The following is a 25,796-nucleotide window of genomic DNA, read 5'->3' as shown; positions in this document are numbered from 1 at the left end:
TTCATTTTCCTGAACGGAGACTTGGTTTCCATCCCGAGCAGATTTAGCCGAGCTCAGCGGCCCATCAGGAGGAACCCCATTGTTCTCCTCTGAAAACTCCAGACTGGCCATGGAGAAACTGGGTGTCGCTTCTGATTGGCTGGGCGTGTAGGATTGGCTGTTGATGACTTCTGATTCATCTTGGCTTTTACTGGTCACCGATGCAGATGAAGTTGCTTTAGCGTCGTCTTCAAGAGAAGCTGTGGTGGTTGTAGGAGGATCTTTACACGGTGCAAGGTCTTGTTTTATTTGAGAAACGCATGCTGAGGATTCCTCAGTGTTGGCGATGGCCTCCTTTTGTGGTTTAGTTTGCTCCAAGTCCTCATTTTTAGTAATATTTAACTGCTGTCCTTCAGAAAAGCCTTTAATCTCACCATCAACGGTGTCTGCGCAAGAATCTGCCATGACCTGACAGCTCAGAGACTATTAAATTGGAGTTAAAATAGCAAAATACAGTTTTAAGAGTCTTTTTGGTAGCTTATAAAATAAATAAGAGCAAAATCTGGCAGTGTGTGTTTACTTTCTGCACAAATAAACCTTACTTCATATTCCAGAGATCTCTGCAGGAGCCACTTCTTTGGTTTCGTCTAAGAAAGCTTGTGCCAAAAAGCCAGAAATATTATAGGAGTTCCTTTATAAATTAAAACTGGAGTACTTCCTTGCCTTCATGCCACATCCATCACTGGTATGCGGAGCACAAAACTGTTGGAGTGGGGATTTTTTTTTTACTTTTTCACCACACCTCTGTCTTGATTTGAGTTTCTCAATTCTGCGAAGAGCTGAGTCACAGGGAGGCTTTCTGTGGACGCACACAAAGCATGTCAGCATTTACTGACTACACATCTACAATAGGCCTGTCACAGTTACTGGATAATAGCAATTATACGAGCCATGAAAGCTATGTGATGAAGTTTTGAAATGAGGAACGTTTGAGGATGTCAATCAAGGATTTTCAACATGTGTATATTATTCTAACAGTCACTGGATTAAAAGGGTTAGTTTATGCAAAATATGAAAATTTACTCATCATTTACTCAAGTGGTTCCACTTCTTTCCACACAAAAGAAGATGTTTTGAAGAAAGCTGGAAAGCGGTAACCATTGACTTCCGCTGCAGAAAAACAAATACTATGGAAGTCTAATACTAATGGTAACAGGTTGTCACCTTTCTTCAAAACATCTTCTTTTGTGTTCAAGGTTTGAAACAAATAAAGGGTGAGTAAATGATGACAGAAGTTTCTTTTTTGGGGCAAACTATCTCTTTAATCTGAATGTAGGCAGTAAAATAAACGTAATCCTGTAAGTAGACAAAAAGGTTTTCTTCATAATTCATTATATTATATTATATTATATTATACTATATTATATTATATTATATTATATTATATTTATTATATTATATTGCATGATATGATTTTATATTATATTATATTACATTATATTATTTTTATTTTATATTGTATTATATTATTTTATATTATATTCTATTACATTATATGATTTTACATTATATTACATTATATTATTTTAATTTTATATTGTATTATATTATTTTATATTATACAATATATATTATATTACATTATATTATATTATTTTATATTTATTTACATTATATTATATTATATTATATTATATTATATTATATTATATTATATTGAATTAATTTATATTATATTACATTACATTATATTATTTCATATTATATTATATTATTTTATATTACATAATTTTATATTATTACATTGTAATATTTTATATTATATTACATTATATTATATTATTTTATATTATAGTATATTACATTAATTTATATTATTTTATATTATAATATTAAAATTGTATATTATATTATATTATATTATTTTACAAAAAATTATAATTTGGTTTTCTGCGCTAAAAAAACGAAAATGAATTACAGGTATAAAATAAAGACTTCACCCAAGTTTTGAATATAAAAGGGTACAAGTATGTTTAATTATGTTTTCAATGAAAACATATAATGTGCAGAACAACAGATACAGATGTAAGTTGACAGTTGATTTTCAGAGCAAAATTAATTACAAATCAAAACTGCACTATTTTGCAACACTGAATAGGAGGCCCATATTTGTAAACATTTGGTTTGCCAAACTAATTTAATGAATGATTATATGTGCTTGAAAACCCTAGGGTTATTTTTCACCTGATCACTGAAGGGTGAAGCTCTGGAGGTTGAATAACTTTCTGAATAATTCTACTATGAAACTAGTCGAAAATTAGCAGCAAATGAGCAACTGCTGTCATATTACAACATAAACACTGCAGGTAATACTTAAAATAAACTGTCAACACGGATTGCAAAATGTCAGAACATTAAGAGACTTATATGACGACACATTGATATTATGAAATCAACTTTTGGTCAGTGAGTTATATGCGTTTGTAAGCACACTGGAGTAAACTAACCATCTTTAAAGAGTTAACGTAGAGTCAGCAGTTTAACCTGCATTACTTACAGCAGCAGCAGCAACTTACCATAGCGCCGTTTCTGAGGTGGAGTTTTCTCTCAATGTTTTCTTTGTCCTTAATAAATAAACTGTAAAACACAGTTACAGTAAAGCACTGAGTGTTTGTCTGATATACGGAGGTTTTTGCTGTCTCTGTGCTGCTGATACAGACACACGTCTCTCTCTCTCTCTTTCTCTCTCGCTCTCTCTTTCTCGCCACTCTTTCCGTAATCTTGTTTTTGCCTGTCTCACTTCCGGTGCCAGTGTTTGTAAACACTGACGTCATGTCGGAAGCTGTTATACTGCTTAAAACCCATCGTTTTTTTTACTGTTTCCTGGTGAAGTGTTTTGCTTAGTCAGATAGGTAAAAACAAAGCTGCTGTAAATTGTGTTTTGCTATTTTAAGAAGAACGGCGTGCAAATAAATATTAGGGATTTAGTGGCATCTAGTGGTTGGAGGATGGAAATGCAGATCCTGTATAAACTAAAGCCTTTTAACTGACTACAAAACTAACTAAATATTTAAATAAATAATGAAATATATAGTATATATACAAGTTTGAAGTTGAGTATCTGTTTGTTTAAACACAGTATATGGAATTTGTGTCATTATTCAAAATTAGTCAAAATGTAATGTATAATCAGCTCTATACACTACCCAGGTAGCAAAGAATGATGCAGACCAGGTGCAGTGCAATCTGAGCTGCATCCAATGCTTTTTAATGTGCTCACCTAACCCCACCCCTAACCCTACGTCACTCACTCTATTGAGTGCATTGTATCTGACATTGCATCGCTGAGTGATGCAATCTCAGCTTGCATTATAAAGGCTGCATCCTGATACTATTGGAGAATTCTGGCCCAGATCTGGCATAAATCTGGCACAGCAGACATTCATCTAGCACTGGCATACAGCATGTGGGCCAAACATAACCCTGGTTAGGGAGAGGTGGCACCGTCTTTATGGCGGTGGGCCAGATGTAGAATGTAGTATTTAGCCCAGATGTTAATAACTGATGATATGTGGCCCATGTTTGGCTTAGCTTGACCCACATTTAAAATACATTTTTTTGTATTTTTAAATAAAGAAATAAATTATACCAATCAGGTCACTTCGAGAAAAAGCACGACCATAGCATGCCTGAAGTGTAATGACTTATGGGTTTATCAATTTCATTGCAGTCATGAAACACCAACATATCTGGCCCACTGCAGGCTCAGTTATGGGTTATTAACTTGGCTGAGACTTGGTCCAGATATGGTCCATGCTTGGCCCTTGTCTATAAGCCAGACTTGGTCCAGTCATGCACCGTAATTCACTGTGGCATGTGGGCCAAAGCAAAAGCTGATTGTGTGGGCCAGAGCAGGGCCAGAGATATTTTGCTATGTGGGTATTAAATACAATTTACACTCACTGGTCACTTTATCAGGTACACCATACTAGTACCGGTTTGGACCCCCTTTTGCCTTCAGAACTGCCAAATCCTTCATGGATTATATTCCACAAGGTTGGACAGTGGTTATTTGAGTTCCTGTTGCCTTATCAGCTGGAACCTGTCTGGCCATTCTCCTCTGACCTCTGGCATCAACAAGGCATTTGTGCCCACAGAACTGCCGCTCACTGGATATTTTCTCTTTTTCAGACCATTCTTTGTAGACCCTAAAAATGGTTATTCGTGAAAATCCCAGTAGATCAGCAGTTTCTGAAATACTCAGATCAGCTGTCTGGCACCAACAACCATGCCACGTTCAGAGTCACCTAAATCACCTTTCTTCCCCATTCTGATGCTCGGTTTGAACTGCAGCAGATCGTGTTGACCATGTCTACATGCCTAAAAACATTGAGTTGCTGCCATGTGATTGGCTGATTAGCAAATTGCGTTAATGAGCAGTTGGACAGGTGTACCTAATAAAGTGGCCGGTGAGTGTAGTTATATATATATTTTAAAAAACGTTTAGATTTCAGCAATCCCAATTATAATAATTTTAATCTTGGATGTGTTTTATGTGTATTTTAAGTGCCTGACTTTAAGCATCAATCTGACCAGTTGCAGAAAGTCAGATAATTTTATGAAGCCTACAAGTTTCATTCATTCATTCATTCATTTTCTTGTCGGCTTAGTCCCTTTATTAATCTGGGGTCGCCACAGCGGAATGAACCGCCAACTTATCCAGCAAGTTTTTATGCAGCGGATACCCTTCCAGCTGCAACCCATCTCTGGGAAACCTACCAGTTTTTTCTTCTTATATTATTTTGTATTATTCTTATTATTATATAGATGCTCCTGATTTGAAATGTAATGTGATTATATAGAAGGGTGTATGTAATGTGTATGTAATAATATATCATAATTTATTATCAAATTTGTAATTGTTGAATTGATATTTGTTGTTAATATTTAATATCAACCACTTTGTTTAGAGAATTCACACAATTCATAACGAGCAACTTCTATATAGCTGCATTTGTCTACTCTTTATAGCACTGTGTTTGGTTATTTATTAATCATTCATTTTCTTTTCGGCTTAGTCCCTTTGGTTATTTATTTAATTAAATTATTTTTATCAAACATTATTTATTTTTATAGCCTGTCATTTTGTATTCTTTCTATTTGTTTCTTTTTCTTCATACTTTATAATTATTATAATTACTAGATTGTAATATTTACCTGTTCATTTATTTTTGTTTGTATTCACTAAAGCATTATATCTTTTTCTTTATATACATTTTTTTTAAATGTTTTCTTTATCTCAATCACACATTTGACTTGCAAAATCCTGAAGGGACAGTTTTATAATTTAATTTATTTTAAGTAGTGGTTTTATATTTCATTTTGGCTATGCAAATGTAAAGTCCTCATTTCATTGCCACAACCTTTAAATATAACTTTGCTCCCACTGATAATTAAATAATAATAATAATAATAATAATAATAATAATAATAATAATAATAATAATAATAATAATAATAATAATAATAATAATAATAAATAAATAAAATAATGATAATTCTATATTTTAAAATGAAGTATTAAAATGTCATAATTATTAAAACATTGTATTTTATTTATTTATTTATTTGTATTCACCAAAGCATTGTTCACATTTTAATATGCATCACTGAATATGTATCACAGAATTCAAATGAACACTACTAGCTGTGCTGCTTTAAAGATCAACAGCTACATTTCTATTCCACTGAAATCCTCAATATATTTCTATTTCGGGTGCAATATGTTGGACGTTCACTGAGTGGAAAGATGGATCAATCAATCGACCTGACGGACGCGGAGCTCAACCAATCACCAAGCAGCATCTCAGTCTCATCCAACAACAGACGACCACTCCACTTGAAGAAACCCGATGGGGGTCGACGGGTTGTCAACAAATGCAAACTATAAAGAGACACAAAAGCAGCATACCACATAAACGCAGCACACTACAACACAACACAATAGACGGGACACGCCCACGACTTATACACCTGCCGCTAGTCCTCTTGACTCCTCAAATTTGCCACAGCAGGTGGGCGGGGCGAATGCAAATCTCCCAGCACAGTCACTAGTGATGTTGGGCGCGGTTGGTTCACATTAAGCAGCCGGCGAGAAGATTGACAACTAAACAGGGTGCACCGTCTAATCTTCATCAAATCTCAATAATTACAGAACAGCTTGCATTCAAAAGAGAACCAACCCGACCACATACATAGGCCTACTAGAGGTAGGTGCATTATTTTTGTCTAGAGCAATATGTATATTTTAAATCAACTATTTAAAGCATTAAAATTACATTGGCATGATGTACAAGCGAATTAAATGTATATTAATTTCAATAAAATGTTGTTTTATGGGTAAATGTCTTTGTAATGAGTGTTTGTTGGTTGGAGCATCTCTGAAATGCTTTGTCATGAGATGCGCCATCACTATTTTTGGGGCCCCCAGAGCCTCTCTTTTAATAGACGTGCATGTCAAATGCTTAAAAAAACATCTAGGCTAATTATGGTGGTCGTGTAAGGGTCTCGTCCAGTGATTGTCTCTGATATTTGGGCGTTTACCGTCCGTGCATTGTGTGACCGGAGCTAAATCACGACGCGACGTGATAAGAATTTCAGTTAATTATAGATGAGCTTCATTAGAATTAGTGGCACTTTTAGGTTTCATATGGATCATCAGATCAGCTGCTCCCAAAGGAAATGTTTAATTGGGAACGAAACCATAATGCTTCTTTGTTCGTATACATGTTAGTTCTGTAGTCTTGAATTTAATTAGAATATATTAGTATAATTAGATGACTTAAGTAAAAGACACCATATGATATTGAACATGAGGTTTTGTCGTCAGCCTGAATAATATGCTTTTTATAACAAAATATAATTTCATCAGCCCCCTTAAGGATTTTGCAGGGACATAAAATATAAAACATATATCTAAAAATAACCTGCAGTCATAAATGATTGATTTTTGTGAGGATACATCAAAAATGCATGCTTCAATTCTTGTTTCACTGTAAAAATACACAAAAATCTTGTAAGATGTTTATCTCTCAAGAACTATTGGGATTGCAAAATTCTGGAGAGAGTTTTATAATTTAATATATTTGAAATAAGTCTTTTTTTTTTATTTTACCTGTATCCAAGTATTTTTTGCAAATGTAAAATGCTTATTTAATTCTCTCAATTTTCTAATAAATTTATTATCATCTTTTATAATAATATATTAAAGTGCAAAAAATACATACATACCATACATTTTAATAAAAAATAATAGTATATTTATTAATATAGTGTATTTCATTTATTATATTTAATAATTAATATAATGTGCTTAAAGTATCTATCTAAATATAAACTGCAGCCATACAGAATTGATTTTTGTGAGGATATATATATACATTTTTTTTAGCCATTTGCTAACCGTTGTTTTGCAAATAAAATTCTTATTTAATTATCTCAGTTTTCTAATGAATTTATAAATTTTTCATAATAATAATAATAGCAATAATATGATCTTTTATAATGAAATATTAAAATAAAAAAGTTTTGTTAAAAATAATAATATATTTATTACTATAGTACATTTATTAGCTTATATTTAATAGTTATTATATTGTGCTTAAATTATATATCTAAATATAAATTGCAGCCATAAATAATTGATTTTTAGGAGGATACATCCAAAATGCTGGCTTCAGTTCTTGTTTTGCTGTGAGCATACAACAATCTTGAAATATGTTTATTTTATTTTTTATCTCTGAAGAACTATTGGGCTTGCAAAATCCTGGAGGGACAGTTTATAATTTGTTTATTTGAAATATATATATATATATATATATATATATATATATATATATATATATATATATATATATATATATATATATATATATATAGTTTTTTTTAGCTATATGCAAATTTTTTTTTGCAAATATAAAATGTTTATTTCTCAATTTTCTATCAAATTTACTACTACTTATAATAATATGATCTTTTATAATGAAATATTAAAATGCGAAAAAATATATAATTATTTTAAAGTAAAAAATATCAATATATTTATTAATATAGTATACCTAATAGCTTATATTTAATAGTTAATATTAGTTGCATCTGTAAAGTGCAACAACTGTCTAATTATACCCCTATATTTAAATTTAAAGCTATTGTTCACTTACAGTATACTTGATTTATTAATGTAATTAATATAATGTTTTTTCCTTGTTTACATAACAATGTTATACCCTTTCACCTGCATCTAAAAGTACTTTTGCAGATGTAAATTGCTCGGGTTTCCCTGAAAATAGCACGTAACTGAAATAGCCCATCACCAGCTAGTCAGAAGATCACTGAGAGGAAATGTAAACAAGTTTATGAAGGGCATGCAATGCAAAGCATTCTGTCAAAGTTGATTTCAGCGTTGCACACAATAATTCTGAGGGAATATTTCTGTTTTAGCTGACCATAAAAAGCATAGCCCACCCAAAAAAGAAAAATGTTAGTGTTAATTCAAATGTAGAAGTCTTTTTGGTTTACTCTGTAGAAACTAAAAAGATTGTGCTGAAACTTATTGCGTAGATGGGGTTATGACAATAATAGTGCTTATGCATAAAACCAAGCATAACACAAACTGATTGCCAGCATAAACGTTCATAAATATTTTGTGTCACAATGTGTTTAGGTGTATTGTTTTAGGTGTATGTATGTATGTATGTGTATGTGTATGTGTATATATATATATATATACTGATATTTTTTTTATTTTATATTTTTATATTAAATGTTTCTGTCGTGTCGCGATGCGTTTAATGCAGACAGACAAATTGCTTGTTGAAGGAATTGTGTCGCATTGCGTGTAGTTAGGACACGTGTAATACTTATCCAAGTCGATAGACCGTATCATAACGCTACCGCTTTTAACAAATGTACATTTTTGTAGCTTCTGCAAAGGTGACTATCGAAAACTTAAATGTTGAAACACATTTTCTAAAGTTTTCGGTTTTAGTTACTTTTTACTTTATTTGCACAAGAATACAAAAAGATTGGAATAAAATAGAAAAAATAGCCATCATATGCATTAATAGGTAAAAGCCCAAAAAGCCTTTTCAGAGCCTCTACCTAAATAATAATGATGATAATAAATAATAATAATAATAATTCCTTACATTTATATAGCGCTTTTCTGGGCACTCAAAGCGCTTTTACACATTGGGGGGAATCTCCTCATCCACCACCAATGCACAGTATCCACCTGGATGACGCGACGGCAGCCATTTTGCACCAGACCACACACCAGCTGATTGGTGGAGACGAGACAGAGTGGTGAAGCCAATTATGATATGGGGAGGGTTAGGAGGCCATGATGGACAGAGGCAGTGGGCATATTTGGCCAGGATGCCGGGGTTAAACCCTTACTCTTTTCGAAGGACATCCTGGGATTTTTATCAACCACAGAGAGTCGTCACCTCAGTTTAACATCTCATCTGAAAGACAGCACTCACTGAGCAGTATAGAGTCCCCATCACTATACTCAGGCATTAGGACCCACACAGATCACAGGTTAGCCGCCCCCTGCAGGCCTGACTAACACCACTTCCGGCAGCAAACTAGCTTTCCCATGTGGTCTCCCATCCAGGTACTGACCAGGCACAGCCCTGCTTAGCTTCAGTGGGCGACCATGTGAGAGTTGCAGAGAGCTAGCTGCCAGACAATGACAAAACATTTGCATTACAACAAATACTAAATGAATAATGAATACATACAAATGAAAGTGAAGTAAAAATCCTGCATACAATAGAATTAATACAAACCTACACAACCACATTAAAGTGATTCCTTTTAAAGCCTGTTAAAGAGGAACATTTGTTGTTTAGGATAAATAATTTCATAATTTAATACCCCTAAATCTAACTGTCTACTTCTCTACTTGTATGAAATTTAAGAAAATGAAAACTATGAAAACTGATGAGTGAAATGGCAATGAACCATGCAAAATGATCTAGCAGTTGAAATGATTCTCATGTTATCGTTTTCACAATCTCCTCTGATTTGGCAGATCGAAATGTTGGACAAAACCAGCAGCCAGTTCGACTCCTTCCTGTTCTGGAGGCAGCCAATCCCATCGCTGGACCTGTCGGAGCTGGAAGACCTGGGCATTTCCGCACCCAAATCCAAGGAGATGAAGTCCACCAAGAGCTTCCCACGACAGGACGAGGACGAAGATCGGGAGCTGTCCAAGTTCTCCACCTTCAACTTCTGGAAGGAGCCCATCCCCAGCATTGACACCTTGGATTTCAGCCTGCTGTTATAAGACACTGCAATGCCATTATTATTTCAGGCCCAAAATCTGTGTTTGAGGGGATAGCTCACACAAAAATTAAAAGCCTGTCATCATTTATTCACCTTCTACTTGTACTAAACCCGTACTAAACACAAAGGAAGGTCTACTGAAGAATGTTGAAGGAAAACAGCCGTTGCTTTCAATAATATGTTTTTATTTACTTGTTTTTATTGATGTCAGGGGTTTAAAACATTCTTTATATTATCTAGTTTTGTGTTCAACAGCAGAAAGGAATTCATAAAGGTTTAGATCTACTTGAGTGTGAGTGAATGGTGAGGAAATTTTCATTTCTGGGGTGAACTATCCCTTTAACACCTCTGCAGTTTCACCAATTCTCTACTATCTACTATCTGGTATTGATGAATTGATTCGAAAAAATCATGTGTTATGCATTTCTTGTTAAACCATGTCAGTACAATTGTGATGACTAAGTTCTCTGTAAGACAACTGTCAGGGCATCATTGTATTTCACCGCCTTGTCAAGTCTAACTGCTCAATTGGTCATGCACATAAGGGTAAATTGGTGGACTTCATTTAATTTTTTAAGAAAAGGGTTGATTGAACGCTAATGTTTTACTGAAATGTTATTATTATTGTCTGCCCAATTGATTGTATAATGAACACATAGCATAATTTTGCTAGGTTAAAGTGGAATCTCACTTTTAAGGTGTTTTGTATTGAGCGGAAATGCTAAAATGCTAATGCTAATGTTTCCCCCATTTTGTTTGACAAATGTCAGATGCCAACTAAAGTGAGCTTGCTGCTAAATCAACACAAAACGTCTCTGTTTTTAATGTTCATTTTGAAGATTATAAGTTGAGAGAACTACACCACTAACTTATAACTATCATTGTTAGGCGTTTGTTACAAGTGCACCTGTTTTTGGGGGTTTTAGCGCTGGCTTTAGTACTGTTTGGAGTAGATTGTGACTGATTATGGATTACCTTTTTTCTGTGGTTTATTTTGCTAATGCTACACAGCTGCAAATAGGTTATGGAGTGTAGCAAACAAAATATTATGTTTATTTTAAATGACTAAAATGCCACGTTGGCTCAGTGGTTAGCGCTGTCGCCTCACAGCAAGAAGGTTGCTGGTTTGAGTCCTGGCTGGGCCAGTTAGCAATTCTGTGTGGAGTTTGAATTATAGGTGAATTGAATAAACTAAATTGGCCATCGTGTATGGGTGTTTCCCAGTAATGGGTTACAGATGGAAGGGCATCCACTAGATAAAACATATGCTGGATAAGTTGGTGGTTCATTCCGCTGTGCCGACCCCTGATTAATAAAGGGACTAAGACGAAAATAAAATAAATGAATGAATAAAACGCCTTGTTGACTAATATAGACTATATTCATAATCCACGTGAAAAATACTATAGTATTTTGTAGTAAATGCTATAATGTTTTAGTTAAGTACTTGAGTTAAACTGTTGAGGTAATTCTAAAGCTGCAATGGTAATACAGCAACTATATTAAATATTAACGTAAACAAACTACCCCATACTACACTGTTTTTGTAAACTATATAGGGTATATTGTACTACACAACAGATTACTGTAGTAAAAACTAAAGTATACTACAGAATTGATTACAGTTTATCACTTCTATAGTCAATGCTAGCCTATATGCTATTAGCATTTTTGCAAAGAGTTGTCATTAATTTTCCTTTGGCTTAGTCTCTATTTCAGAGGTCACCACAGCGGAGTGAACCACCAACTATTCCAGCATATGTTTTAAGCAGTGGATGTCCTTCAGCCAGTATTGGGAAAGCAAAGAGTTGTAAATACTATAATATATAAAGTATAATACTGATTTATAAACACTATATTTACTATCAATTGCCATATATTTTTTGTGGGAGTATATGCCAATGTTTTAAAATAATTAATTACACTAATTGGCATTTTGCTGTTAACCTTAAATTCTATTTAATTCATCTATATTTCTAAAGCGCTTTTACAATGTAGATTGTGTCAAAGTAGCTTAACATAGAAGTTCTAGTAAACTAAAACTGTCAGTCCAGTTTTCAGAGTTTAAGTTCAGTTTAGTTCTGTTTAGAGTGGTTTAAATTTCTCTGCTGAAAGTCCAAACACTGAAGACCAAATCCATTGATGCACAGCTCCACAAGTCCCAAACCAAGCAAGCCAGTAGCGACAGTGGCGAGGAACAAAGCTTCACCAATTGACAAAAGTGAAAGTAAAAAAACCTTGAGAGAAACCAGGCTCAGTTGTGCAAGACCATTTCTCATTTGGCCAAACTTCTTGTGCAGAGCTGCAGTCTAGGCGCCGGAGACTGGAGAACACTGGACGTCCATCGTGGAGAAGCTGCAGGTGTGAGTAGGTCGGGTGTTCAGGCTGGCCCATGGGATCAATGCGGAGACTCGTCTGTCACAGGGGTCTTTCAGGAGTCAGTCTTAGGCCGTACTCACACTAGGTACAGTTGTCTCGAACCGGGCCAAAGCACGCTTGTCCCCCCTCCCGTCTCCCCCGACGGCCCGCGCTCACACCATATCGGGCCTCGGCACGCTTACGTCATCGCTGCTGCGCTGTTCAGAAGCGCTCTCTATGGCAAGCCTTTTTAGCATTTAAATCTTTGTTCTGACTCCATAAATATATTTAGAGATATCTCTAATTATATTTTGACTAGTCATAATTATAATTCGACTAGTCAGAATGACATTTAGAGATATCTGCAATTACAGATTTTGTACTAGTACGAAATCAGATTGGAGATATCTGCAAATATATTATGACTAGTCATATTCCTCCATTGACTTCCATTGAAAAATATTTGCAGATATCTGTAAATGAGTTTTGACTAGTCACAATTGTAATTAGAGATATCTCTGAGTTTTTACTAGTCATAATACATTTGGAGATGTCTTTAATTCATCATATTTAGAGATATTTACAAATATATTTGAAGATCTCTAATTAATTTACTAATAGTCGAATTACAGTTGTAGATATCTTGAATTGGATTTTTGACGAGTCAAAACTCAGAGATATCTGCAAATATTTTTCAATGGAAGTCAATGGAGGAATATGACTAGTCATAATATATTTGCAGATATCTCCAATCTGATTTCGTACTAGTACAATTGTAATTGCAGATATCTCTAATTGTCATTCTGACTAGTCGAATTATAATTATGACTAGTCAAAATATAATTAGAAATATCTCTAATGGATAGTCAGAACAAGGTTTAAATGCTAAAACGGCTTGCCATACGCTTTCACCCAGTAGCACAGTGGAGATTTCTCTAGTTATATCGTTTCAGTGGTTTGATATGCAGTCAAATATTTCGCCAAACAGTCCTTAGGGATGCGGGGACACGCAGTCAGATATTTCGCCGAACAGATCCACCACTTTTGGCGCTCATAAACGATCATAAAGCTCTCGTGCTGCATGAATGAGGAGGTCTGCTGAAGGCGCGCAGCTGGCGTGCTGTGAGGAGTTTGCGTCTTTAATAAACTACGGCAGTTTGCGTTCACTGAACAGTAAGAATGATTAATAAATCCATATCAAACAGTCCCTTAAAAGTCACGTCTCGCTTTCGGTTTCGGGCTTTGGCGCGTTTTGCGCTCACACACAAGCGTATCGCGCCAGAGCCCAAGTGTACCGCGCTCAGGCACACCTCTTCCAACCGGGCCAGGGCCGGCCAAGTGAACCGTGCTTGAGCGCGATTCAGCGCACTCACACTTCTCAAACGATCCGGGAAACGGGCCTGGGCACGGTACGGATGGCATAGTGTGAGTAGGCCCTTATGCTCTCCACTCCTCCATGACCACCACAGCATCTGCTCAGGATACGGCCTGGTCCAAAATTATGGATACCTTGGCATAATCTCTCCACAGGTCTTGAATCACATCAATGGCACTGCACAATCTCTAGAGACTCTGGATGAGTATCCCCAGGTGGAAATAATGAATAATGAAAATAAATGGCGTAGCTGCTGTTCGTTGTGTATTTAAACAAGAGACATTAAATATCAATGCAAAAACAAAGTGCTATAAATCAAAATAGCAGTTATAGATATGTGACTATAATAATATAGTAAATATGACTATAATTATTATATAATTGTATTGTTTTACAGAATTGTGACTTTTCTAAAAAATTACTAAATCTTTACACGTTTTCACACATTGTAATATACTGGGCAAAAATAAATATTAAAGTTGTATACTGTTTTGTTTAAATGCTTGAAATTTTTTTCTTGTCATGTAGGCTAAACTATATTGTAAACAGAAAACTAAATTATATTATATTATATTATATTATATTATATTATATTATATTATATTATATTATATTATCAATAATAATGGTAGGCTGATTACACCGTCTAATTAATTAGTCAGCATTTTATAACGTTATTCTAGTACACCAAATAGGCCTTAACATGCTGCCTAAGTAGGGAGCCGGCTAGACTTTGAAACACGTCCACTGCATCCTACAGCTTCTCTTTTATTTCCGGGGTAAAGCAGCCGCCATATCCGAATGCGCTTTAAACACACAGACATGTTTATCTTCAGACACTTCAGAAATACAGAAGAGATCACTATATAGAGATTTAACAACACCCAAAAGACGTCGTACAGACAGCTATAAAGGTGAGTTCCTAATGTGCAGATCTCATTATTTAACGGCGCAGTTGGAGGATGTGTGTGCTCAGCTCCGCTCTCTATTTGACTCCACATGGCACATGAGTTTGGCATAGACAATTATAAGCTGTAAAATCACTTTGCCTACTGACTACTGTTATATTTTGTTCGTTTGTTTGTGTGTGTGTGTTCCTATGGAGTTATATTTCGATCTAGCGTTAATTATTCGCTCTATGTGATTGCGCATGCACTGTTTTGGTTCGCTAACTTTCGGGTAATATGTGTCAACGTTAGCGCTTTTATGCTACAATATCCTATTTTATTAGATGTTAATGTGCTTTTCATTAAGTTATTTCCATGAACGTATTGCAGTTCTTTATACACAGATCATTAATTGTGGTATAATTTATAAAAGAGAGTCTCCATAAGCTGCATGTTGCATAGAGTGATTATATGAGGATTCTTCTGAAAAACAGAGATGGTGTAGGGCAAGTGAATTATTTTGTAAGGTAAGAGTTCGATTATTTTTTGCTTTGAGACATTTGATCCATCTGTCTATAGGAGAGTTATCAGTATATAAAGCATTTGGGTGTTGTTGATAAACCCTGTGGCGCGTTATTAGCGGCCTTGAACATTTTAGATCACCAGCCACTGTGGTTAGTAGTTTTCCAGCATTAATACTAGCTATTATTGAGGTAAAGTCGGTTTACAGTTCGCATATTCAGACTTTCTCCTTAATAATAATTTTTTAAAAAGCTATTTTTGCGAGGAAATCCTTGCTACCTTTTAAAAAAGCTTATTATTATACCTTTTTATAAACAAAATCTACTTATTCATTAGTTACTAGTGTTTATTTATTAAATGGTTATTAGTTAGTGGTTCCTATTAAACACATACTAAAACTTATTTTGTTAGTGACTATCAAATATTGTATTGCTACAAGTATGGTTGTCATTGACTTCTATGAGGCTCTGTCTGTTTTTCCAGTATTCCAGTTGTGACACACTTTTATGGAAATGGTTGCTAAATTTAAACACAAATTTGTGCTGTCTTTTAGTAGTTGTCTTCAAAACTGAAATAATTACACATATATAAAAATATCTTAATAATGTAATAACACAGGTTTTAATTTCTGAGTGGATCTCTTATTGAATTATGAAGTTGTTATTATTATGTTATATTGTTTTATCTATAGCCATCTTGCCATGGAGTAGCCATGAGTTGTTAATGTGTCAATAAATAAACAAACAAAAAACCCCAAAGTCCCTGATTGGTGTATATAATCTCTCTGTTTGCTGTCTAGATGTCTTTGGTGGATCTGGGAAAGCGTCTGTTGGAAGCGGCTCGTAATGGTCATGATGATGAGGTCCGAACACTAATGGCCAACGGAGCTCCGTTCACCACAGACTGGGTTAGTTATGGATTATTGTTCAATATTAAACTTGCACTTTACATAGAAATATACATTGAAAATCTATTTTATGAATCTAATTGCATCTCAGACCCTAATATTATTAAAATTCAGTTTTGTCTTGTCTTTTTAAACGCAACCTTTTTTCTTCTTTTTTCAGCTTGGAACGTCTCCATTACATTTAGCAGCTCAGCATGGTCATTACTCCACAGCTGAGGTCCTGCTGAGGGCGGGTGTCAGCAGAGATGCTCGAACAAAGGTGGACAGGACCCCACTGCACATGGCGGCCACAGAGGGCCATGAGGTCATCGTGGATTTATTAATCCGGGTAACACGAAGCTCTTTTTGCATTGTGATCATTTTAATATATAAAAACTATACTTTCGTTGATCATCTATTTCCTCCATGTGTTAGAGTGGAGCCGACATCAACGCTAAAGACATGCTGAAGATGACGGCTCTTCACTGGGCAGCTCAACACGGCCATCACAATGTCGCAGAGCTGCTGATTAAACACGGCGCTGATGTTCATGCCCTCAGCAAGTTCTGCAAGACCGCTTTTGACATCGCCGTTGACATCCAACACCCTGATCTCATGCATCTATTGCAGGTTTGTCATTGCAGTGGTTCAGTATGTTTCTGCTCGCTCAGTGGTATTCAGAATGTTACATATCAAAATTATAGTTCAGGCAAACATGAAAATGTCCTCTTCATTTACTCTCGCTCAAATGTTTCTAAACATTTACGACTATCTTTCTTGTGTTGAACGCAAAACAAGATATTTTGAAGAATGTTGAAATAGTAGAATCAAAACGCTATGAAGGTCTATGGCTGCTATTGTACAACATTCTTGAAAATAATAATAATAAGTGTTATTTATAAAGCGCCTTTTCAGAGCTCAAGAACACTTTACTAAGTATGCAACAATTCGGTGGATAGGGATTATTGGGAGGCCATGATCGTAAGGGTAGATGGAGGGAATTTGGCCAGGACACCGGAATTACACCCTACATTTTACGAGAAGTGCTATGGGATATTTTTAATGATCACAGAGCGATAGGACCCTAGTTTAACGTCTAATCTGAAAGTCGGTGCCCTTCACTTTACTGGGGCATTAGGACTCCCACAGACCGCAGGTTGAGCTCCCCCTGCTGGCATCACTAACACCACTTCCAACAGCAAACCTAGTTTTCCCATCGAGGTAGTGACCAGGCTCAGCCTGCTTCGCTTCAGTGAGTAACTGGTCTTAAGGCTGATTTATACTTCTGCGTCAAACGTGGCCGTCGCCGTCACTGACATGCACCTCTCAAAAAATGTAACTTCACGTCGCAACGACGCGTAGCGTAAGCTCTGTGATTGGTCGGCTTGGTAGCGCTGACAAGTCTGGGCGGGACCGAGAGCCGCGCGAATGGCGCGATCGATTGTTTACAAGTGTGGAGTCCCGTGAAGGAGCTCCGGATGGAAAGTTTTGTTTTGTGTTTACCTCATAGTTAAAGTTGTTGCACGTCCGCCGGTTCCTGCCTCAAAATGAGCGAGTTTGAGCCACTTGTACATCCCGGAAGTGTTCAGGAAAAGCAAAAAAGCAGCAAAGAAACTCGACACAGAGGAACATTTACACCTCACTGCCAACTAGCGTTTCGGAAGTGTTAATGCAGACCAACAGAGACAGCGCGCAGAAGTATAAATGCACAGCCACGCGCGTTGCATGCGCCGTGGGTTACGCCGGTCACTTGACGCAGAAGTATAAATCAGGCTTTAAGCTGCATAGTGCAAACAAAAAAAACAGTGGAAGTCAATGGCTTCTAGAATATCTTTTTTTGTGATCAAAAGAAACTCAAAAGATTCAGAATAAGCAAATGATGACAGAATTTTCAGTTTTGGGTGAACTGTCCCTTTATTCCAACTGCATGGTCAATATATAAAGCTCTTGTTGTCTTTTAGGAGGGAATGGAGAATCAGGTGAACAGAAATGCAGAAGCATCAATCATAAACGGCTCCTCAACACCACAGTTCATCATTCAGGGCGTCCCGAACATCCAAGGGGGAGTCGTAAATCTCACAGACTTGATCAAAACCAACTCTGGTAAACAATGCTGTTTGATTAATTAAAGATTATGGTCGTATAACCATTGATTGGTGCTTTATAATTTCAACTAGTCATTGAACCACCTTTTGTTTTGGTTTTTGGCTGATTTTTAGGTGACACTGAGGAGGCCATCGCTGTCAGTGCTTTGGACTCGAGTATCCAGCAGGTGGTGAATGAATCGGGTCAGAGGGTCATAACCATATTAACAGATCAACATGGAAACCTGCAGACTAATGGACTTGGTCAGCCGTTTTTTGTAACGATGCAGGATGGACGACAAGGTATTGCTTACTAGTGTTGTCACGATACTGGAATTTCCAACTTTCTTACAATACCTTGAAAAATATCGATTTTCGATACTGTGGGAAACAAGTTTTTGGAACATTAAAGTATGCAAGTGAAGCAAAAAAGGGAGAAAAAAATAACTATATAATTCTTACACCAGGTACGTTGGCAGTCTTTAAAGGCTGATTTATACTTCTGTGTCGAGTGATCGCCGTGACCCACAGTGCATGCCTTGCGCATAGTCGTTCATTTAAACTTCTGTGTGCTGCTGTTTGTGTTCCTCTGCATTAACACTTCCAAAACGCAGCTGGCAGTAGGTTATTATGTTTCTCTGTGTCGAGTTGCTTTATGGGTGTTTTCTGAATGCTACCTTAATCTACAAGTAGCTACAACTCTCTCATTCAGAGGCAGGAACCGACGAACGTGCAACAACTTTAATCGCAAGGAAACACAACAGTTTCCATCTGGAGCTCCGTCATGGGACTGTACACTCGCTCCATTGGGCTCGCAGCTGTCACAGCTGACCATTCACAGAGCTTGCGTTACGTGTCACTACATTTTTTGAGAGGCGTTTGTAGTATCTTTCATACTTCAAAAAAATAAAGGTGATTTAATAATTTTTAAATAACATTTAATAATGTTTTATTTAGAATATTTTATTTTATATAAATTGGTCTTGCACGTCATATTTTCAGATTTTTTTATAGTATATGTATAATTTCGTTAACTTTACCATAAACCGACTTATCAACCTCTACCAAATGGTTGATATTTTAGAAATTATTCAAAAAAAAAAAAACAGTTGAAAAAATGTATTGAGTGTGTTAACTAGCGACGTTAGGAGTTACGAAATGCAATCCAAACATTGTTTTTTTCTTGGTGGGGTAGTAAATATTTTTTTTGTTTTTTTTGTTTTTGTTGAATTACTAGTATACCTCTTTGATTTATTCATTTGATTTGTATTTTAGTATTGGCAGTTCCTGCCAATCAGATCACAGAGGAAGTGGTGGAGGAGTCTGAACCTCCTGCCCGTAAAAGGAAGATTGAAGTTGCGTCCAATAATACAGAGACTGGTGAAACGGTGAGTGTGATAAATACAGCTGGGTATGTGTATGGGTCAAAGATGAGATGCCCCCTCAAATTCATTTTCAATTTATGTACTGAATCACTTTTGTAGAAATAAAATCTTCAAATATGTCTGAATAAAACGATGTATTATTATTATTATTATTATTATTATTACATTTTAGTAATAATCTTGAACTTTTATAGAGATTTTAGTAGGTGTCATTTATAAATGATAGTAAAAATATATAAGAATAATTATTTTTGCCCAAAAAAGGAAGTAACCAGAAAACATAACTATCACAATAGCTGCGTCCTAAATGGCACGCTACGCAGTATGTACTTATGCACTTACACACTCAACAGCCTAGTAAATGAATGTAGTGTAGGTCCAGATGGAACTATAATTTTGTTTTACTAAGCGGAAATTCAAGCCGTTTCCCTGATGACTTTTGATGGTTGCTAAATCAGCAAAATAAATGACCAAACTACCAAAGAATACCTGCTATGAGTATAACTGCATTTACAATCAGGAGGTGGTATCCGCTTGTTAAGTGATGACGTGTTGGTGACGTATGTAATACTGTTTCCGGGTCCAAGCCGCCATTCATTTGAGTGGAGAAATCATTCGTTTATTATCACGTTTTATTCCTATCACACATTAAAGTTAATTAATTTTATATAAAATCATAGTTTATGCAACAATCTCTGGGCTTGCTGCATAACAAATACCAAAAATTGAACAATTTATAATAAAATTAATCACTTTCTGGCCATCGGATATTAGGCATGGACATATATATTGCGATCGTGATTTTCGAAAGCATTAAATCGCTTTGTAAACGTTTATTATTACCATTTCATGAGTCTCCCCATTCAGTTGAATAGAGCGCTTGAACCCGGAAGCTGCTTTGCGTGACGTCACACTTAACAAGTGGATAAGCATTCTCATAGGAGAATTTTGCTTCCACAATCCATCAATAAATAATCAAACATCAGTGCCTTAGAGCTCCGCCCTTCTGCTACATGATCAAACAGCGGACGTTGAGTGCAGGAAGTGTCCAACATTCTACACTTCAATTTAACGGTTGAATAAGTGCATCATCCAGGGATTTAAAGGTCTTATTCTTTTTAGAGTTTTCAGTGTGAACTTACTCTATTTATACTACAAAGTGGCGTAGAATAATCCACAAGTATGTGATTTGGGACGCACCTAATCACAATTACACTTTTATTGGTTTGATGTACCTCTCCATGTTGATGCATCCCAAATCCAAAACACTCCAGATGACTTTTTTAACCCCGCTCTATCTTGTCCTCATCCTCCAGGAGCATCTCCAGTGGCAGCTGCAGGAAGCTAACAGAAAAGCTCAATCGTATCGACAGCAGCTGCTCCGCAAAGAGCAGGAGGCCGAGGAGTACCGCATGAAGCTAGAGGCCATGGAAAACGGACAGAGCAACGGCACAGCAGCTCTCCAGCAGGAGCACGTCGTGTTCGTACAGGAGGAGCTCGCTGTCGAAGAAACAGCGGAGGGGGAGGAGGAGGTCGTGGTGTTTTCTGAAGGCGATGTCATCATCAAAACTGAAGAAATCGAATCTGCCGAAGAGCAGATCACTTTGGTGGAAGCAACAGCGGGTCACACTGAAGTCGTTTCATAAGAGACCACCCCAAAACATGGACTGAATATTCAAGAAACCAAAGAGTGCATCAGCACAGCTTGGTTAGCTTTGATTTTTCCAGCAATTAAGGGGATAGTTCACGCAAAAATGAAAGCGGTCATCATTTACTAGACTTTTTCCAAACCGGTTTGAACACACACACACACAAAAGAAGATGTTTTGAAGTATGTTAAAAATGTATAACCATTGGCTTCTGTAGTGTGTTTTTTCTTCTTTGAATGCCAATGACTACCTCTCACGAAAAAAATCAAATAGTCATCATTTGCTCCACTTTTTCCAAACCAGTTTGACTTGACGTGTTGAACACACACAAAAGAAGATATTTTTAAAAATGTTGAAAACGTCTAACCATTGGCTTCCATAGTATTTTTTTTTCTACTTTAAATGCCAATGGCTACCAGTTTTCACGTTCTTTTGTGTTCAGCAGAAAAACACCACTTTGAAACCACAAGAGTGTAGTAAATGGTGTGTAAATTCAAATTTTTGGGTCAACTATCCCATTAAAGCAGGCATGTCCATACTCGGTCCTTGAGGGCTGGTGTCCTGCAAAGTTTAGTTCCACCCCCAATCAGACACACCTGGGCTAGCTAATCAAGCTCTTACTAGGCTTTCTAGAAACATCCATGGAGGTGTGTTGAGGGAAGTTGGAGCTAAAATCTGCAGGACACCGACCCTCCACGACCGAATTTGGACATCCCTGCATTAAAGGAACACTTCACTCCACTTATTTTGAAGTTATTCTCATTTTACAACCCCCCTCTAGAGTTAGATGAGATTTACAGAGATCTTTAAATCCAGTCAACTGATCTGGCGGCAGCGCTTTTAGCTTAGCTTAGCATAGATAATTAAATCAGATTAGACCATTAGCATTTCATCCAAAAATTTGATTGTTTTTGATTATTTTTGTATCTAAAGCTTGAATCTTCTGTAGTTACATTGTGTACTAAGACCAATGGAAAGTGAAGAGTTGTTATTTTCTAGGCTGATATGTCTAGGAACTATACATCTATCTATCTGGAACTATTTATCTATGTCTAAGAACTATAATCTTCTTCTGGCCTGATAAAAACAGAATTTTGTTGCTGTACCATGGCTTCAACCGGTGCAATGACATCATGCAGTGCCTAACAATAGTCTCCAGCTATGTAATATCATTGTGCCTGCTGCAGCCATGGTACAGCAGCAAAGTTTCTTGATTATTACCATATGATAGTATAGTTCCTAGACACATGGGCCTAGAAAATAGCAACTTTTCATTTTCTGTTGTTCTTGGTACACAATGTACCTTCAGAAGCGTCAAGCTTTAAACAGGAATATTATCACTTATAAAATATAAACTTTTTTTTTCATTAACAAAAGGCTAATGGTCTAATCTGATTTAATTACTTATGCTAAGCTAAAAGTGCTCCCGCCAGACTTCAAGATAAGCAGAATGGATCCAAAATGGTCAAACTGAACTGTCCAGGGGAGTTGTAAAATTGACCTTTATTTTTAAAGTGGAGTGTTCCTCCTTTAAAGTCCTTTTTTTGTAATTTATTTCCTTTTTCTGTTTCGGTTGACGTTTCTTGCTTCGATTTGAAAGTTCATGAAGAAACAACCACAATGTGCATCATATGCACACTCACAAACACACAAAAGACCTGGGAAGATTTGATTTTTTCTGGGAGTCTGTATCTGTAGCGTCCCTAAAGGCGAACACTTGTGAATCACCCTAGATGTGGTTCTTCCACACAGCTGGAAAAAGAGTCACTCAGGATGGAACTCTTCGCAAATCTTACGTCTTTTTGAGCTCCTGTAGAAATGTAGCTGCCTTATTCAGACAGTTTCGTCGCTTTCGAGAGCAAACATTGAAGCTTCATCTCAGATTGCAGCAGTGTTATGTGTTCTATGCATTGAAATAAAATAATGCACACGTTCCCTCATATTATTTTTTTGCTGTTGAACAATTTAGAAAATAATCTGTAGGTCAATTAAAAGTGCCTTCGCATGTTTTTAGTTCTCATTCATAAACACCAATTATCGCATATATAGTATTTGTTTTAATGGCTATAAGATATAATTCCCATTTATTGTACGTTTAACTCGCATTCCTTGTGTAATGTATTTCTCATCTCTGTGTATAATGTTTGCTCTTTTGTTTTAATGATTTTAAAGAACGATTACTGCTTTCACAAATGTAAAAAGTCTACTTTCAGCATCAAGGTTTAGCTTTTATAGTGTAAAATGTGAACTCCCTGAAATATTAACTAATCAGTAGTTGGTTTTGAGGTGGATAATGAAATATGCATTATCAAATGCCGCTAAATAACAAAAAAATGACCAAAATTACTTTAAATAACCATAGTTAATGGTTCATTCAATCTAGTTCAGATAAAGTTTAGTTTCTCACATAGAAAATATGTGATTATTTCCCCTTTTAAGTAAAGACAAGACCATTCCCTCATTGTATAAACCTCAATAACAAACCGGCACTACAATTTACGTAACTACACCGATGTTAATGCTAAATCTTGAGCGCTGTGCTTAAATGATGTATAAATCCTTTGACTTATTTTTGATTAAAAATGTTCCAATTACCAATGTTGGCTTCCACGTACATTTTGTGTTGCTCATTTATTTTTCTTTAGATAATAGTTTAAAGCAATGGTCTCAAACTCAATTAATGGAGGGCTACAGCTCTGCATAGTTTAGTTCAACCACTTCCAACTCGCACCTGCTCAACAGTCTCTATAAAGCTGCGTTCACACTGGACTTTTCTCCCCATAGACTTCCATTCATACGCACGCGAATGCGTCAGACCGGAAACGCAAGGTCACGTGTCAAGTTTCGCAGGTCGCTGCAGTGCAAAGTTCAAGCTTGGTGAACTCTTGACTAGTGAAATCGCATCACTTGGCTGCGTGAGGCCAATTGAGGATCAAAACATGACTTCTCTGGAAAGAAATTTAAACGCTCACTCGCTTTTTAAACGTCTTATCTTGTTTAATCCCACCTGTTTTCGCAGCGCCGCATGACAAAATTTCGCATTATCAAACCTTAGTGTGACCGCAGCTTTAGTCTTGAACACCTTGATAAGTTGGATCAGTTGTGTTTGATTAGGGTTGGAGCAAAACCCTTGGAGCCCTCCAGAAATCGAGTTTGAGTTTCTAGGATACTTACAAAACTGTTGATTTGGAGTTTGTAAAAAGTTTTTTTTTTTGTATTCATGAGTGTTTCTTCGGGTGGTTTAACCAACCCACCCACCTTTGTAAAGTGCACTTCATAAATGCACAAAGTTTATATTTTTATTAATAGATATGGAGTGTAAGAAAGCGTCTGGTACAAATGTGCAAGTGTCAGATGAAAGTGTGTTTTCTACAGGTGGTTTGTCAAACCCACTCACCTATGTGAGGCACACTCAGAATTGCATGTTTTGAGGTTTTTGTATGGTGTACGCTCACTGGCTACTTATTTGGTGATCGATTTAGTATTTCACCAATTCAAATGTTCAGTAACACAAATATAGAATTATCCAATCAAACGGCAGCAATGGTTGCCTAATCTGAAGAGTCTCAATTTCTGCTTTAACATTCAAATTTTTGGGGCATAATTTGGTGTAAATGAAACACAAATCTATCCTCTCTTATATAAACTAAGCTGCTGGTGGTTTAATAGTGTGAATTACTTTTTTTGCGGGCAAAATATGACCCCATTGGTATCAATTAACATAAAAGTAATTAAACAGTCGGGTTTTTCCATTTTTGAATCCATTCAGCTGATATCTTTGAGTCTGGCGGGAATACATCATTGAATCAGATTAGACCAGTAGCATCTCACTCAAAAAGGAAAAGTTTTTAATCAATTTCCTATTTAAGTTGGACTTTTCTGTAGTTTACATGGTGTACTAACACCAGGGGTGTCCAAATTGGTCCTGGAGGGCCGTTGTCCTGGAGAGTTTAGCTTCAACCCTAATCAAACACACCTGAACCAGCTAAATGAGCTCTTATTATAAATACTAAAAACTGCCTGGCAGGTGTGTTGAAGGAAGTTGGAGCTAAACTCAGCAGGACACCGGCCCTCCAGGACTGAGATTGTACACCCCTGGCTAAGACCGACAGAAAATTAAAAGTTACAATATTCTAGGGCAGGGGTCACTAATCTCGTTCCTGGAGGTCCAGTGCCCTGCAGAGTTTAGCTCCAACTTGCCTCAACTCACCTGCCTGGGTGTTTCAAGTATACCTAGTAAGACCTTGATCAGGTGTGTTTGATTAAGGTTGAAGCTAAAATCTGCAGGACACCAGACCTCCAGGAACATGTTTAGTGATCC

General features: G+C 36.2%; 3 protein-coding genes across 8 annotated transcripts in view; 2 read left to right on the top strand and 1 right to left on the bottom strand.

Annotated features, from left to right (window-relative positions):
• The window catches only part of mindy1 (MINDY lysine 48 deubiquitinase 1), a 27,793-nt gene extending 21,814 nt beyond the window's left edge, over positions 1 to 5,979 (bottom strand). Inside the window, exons 1-3 of one of the 4 annotated variants that reach the window (XM_087294706.1) lie at positions 5,807 to 5,979; positions 582 to 838; positions 1 to 462 (exon numbers count right to left, since the gene is read on the bottom strand). The exon at positions 1 to 462 is cut by the window's left edge and continues 165 nt beyond it. In XM_087294706.1, the coding sequence (XP_087150832.1) occupies positions 1 to 444 (444 nt within the window). In that variant the 5' untranslated portion in view covers positions 445 to 462; positions 582 to 838; positions 5,807 to 5,979. Of the gene's footprint in view, positions 839 to 2,555; positions 2,784 to 5,806 lie in introns of those variants that run through there. The other 3 variants (XM_087294704.1, XR_015516035.1, NM_001100011.1) reach the window with 3 other exon arrangements.
• Positions 1 to 11,139, top strand: part of mllt11 (MLLT11 transcription factor 7 cofactor) — a 369,526-nt gene extending 358,387 nt beyond the window's left edge. The window contains exons 1-2 of one of the 2 annotated variants that reach the window (NM_001159984.2): positions 5,987 to 6,248; positions 10,076 to 11,139. In NM_001159984.2, the coding sequence (NP_001153456.1) occupies positions 10,082 to 10,330 (249 nt within the window). In that variant the 5' untranslated portion in view covers positions 5,987 to 6,248; positions 10,076 to 10,081 and the 3' untranslated portion in view covers positions 10,331 to 11,139. Of the gene's footprint in view, positions 1 to 5,986; positions 6,249 to 9,655 lie in introns of those variants that run through there. The other variant, XM_087294707.1, reaches the window with a different exon arrangement.
• A 3,695-nt stretch (positions 11,140 to 14,834) lies between these two features.
• On the top strand, positions 14,835 to 24,073 carry gabpb2a (GA binding protein transcription factor subunit beta 2a). 2 transcript variants are annotated; one of them, NM_001099977.2, is made up of 8 exons: positions 14,835 to 14,976; positions 16,271 to 16,378; positions 16,539 to 16,706; positions 16,793 to 16,987; positions 18,319 to 18,460; positions 18,577 to 18,744; positions 19,717 to 19,829; positions 21,143 to 24,073. In NM_001099977.2, exons 2-8 carry the CDS (start codon positions 16,271 to 16,273, stop codon positions 21,470 to 21,472), a joined length of 1,224 nt encoding a protein of 407 aa, NP_001093447.1. In that variant the 5' UTR covers positions 14,835 to 14,976; the 3' UTR covers positions 21,473 to 24,073. The 2 variants fall into 2 exon arrangements, with proteins under 2 accessions (NP_001093447.1, XP_087150548.1); XM_087294422.1 differs by having other exon boundaries at positions 14,853 to 15,448; positions 15,529 to 16,378; positions 21,143 to 23,415.
• Positions 24,074 to 25,796: the final 1,723 nt, after the last annotated feature.

The sequence above is a fragment of the Danio rerio genome, chromosome 19 (assembly GCF_052040795.2).
Source record: "Danio rerio strain M-AB ecotype USA chromosome 19, GRCz13ab, whole genome shotgun sequence".
Lineage (NCBI taxonomy): Eukaryota > Metazoa > Chordata > Actinopteri > Cypriniformes > Danionidae > Danio > Danio rerio.
Note: the sequence above shows the minus strand (reverse complement) of the source record. Positions and strands in the feature narration are given on the sequence as shown.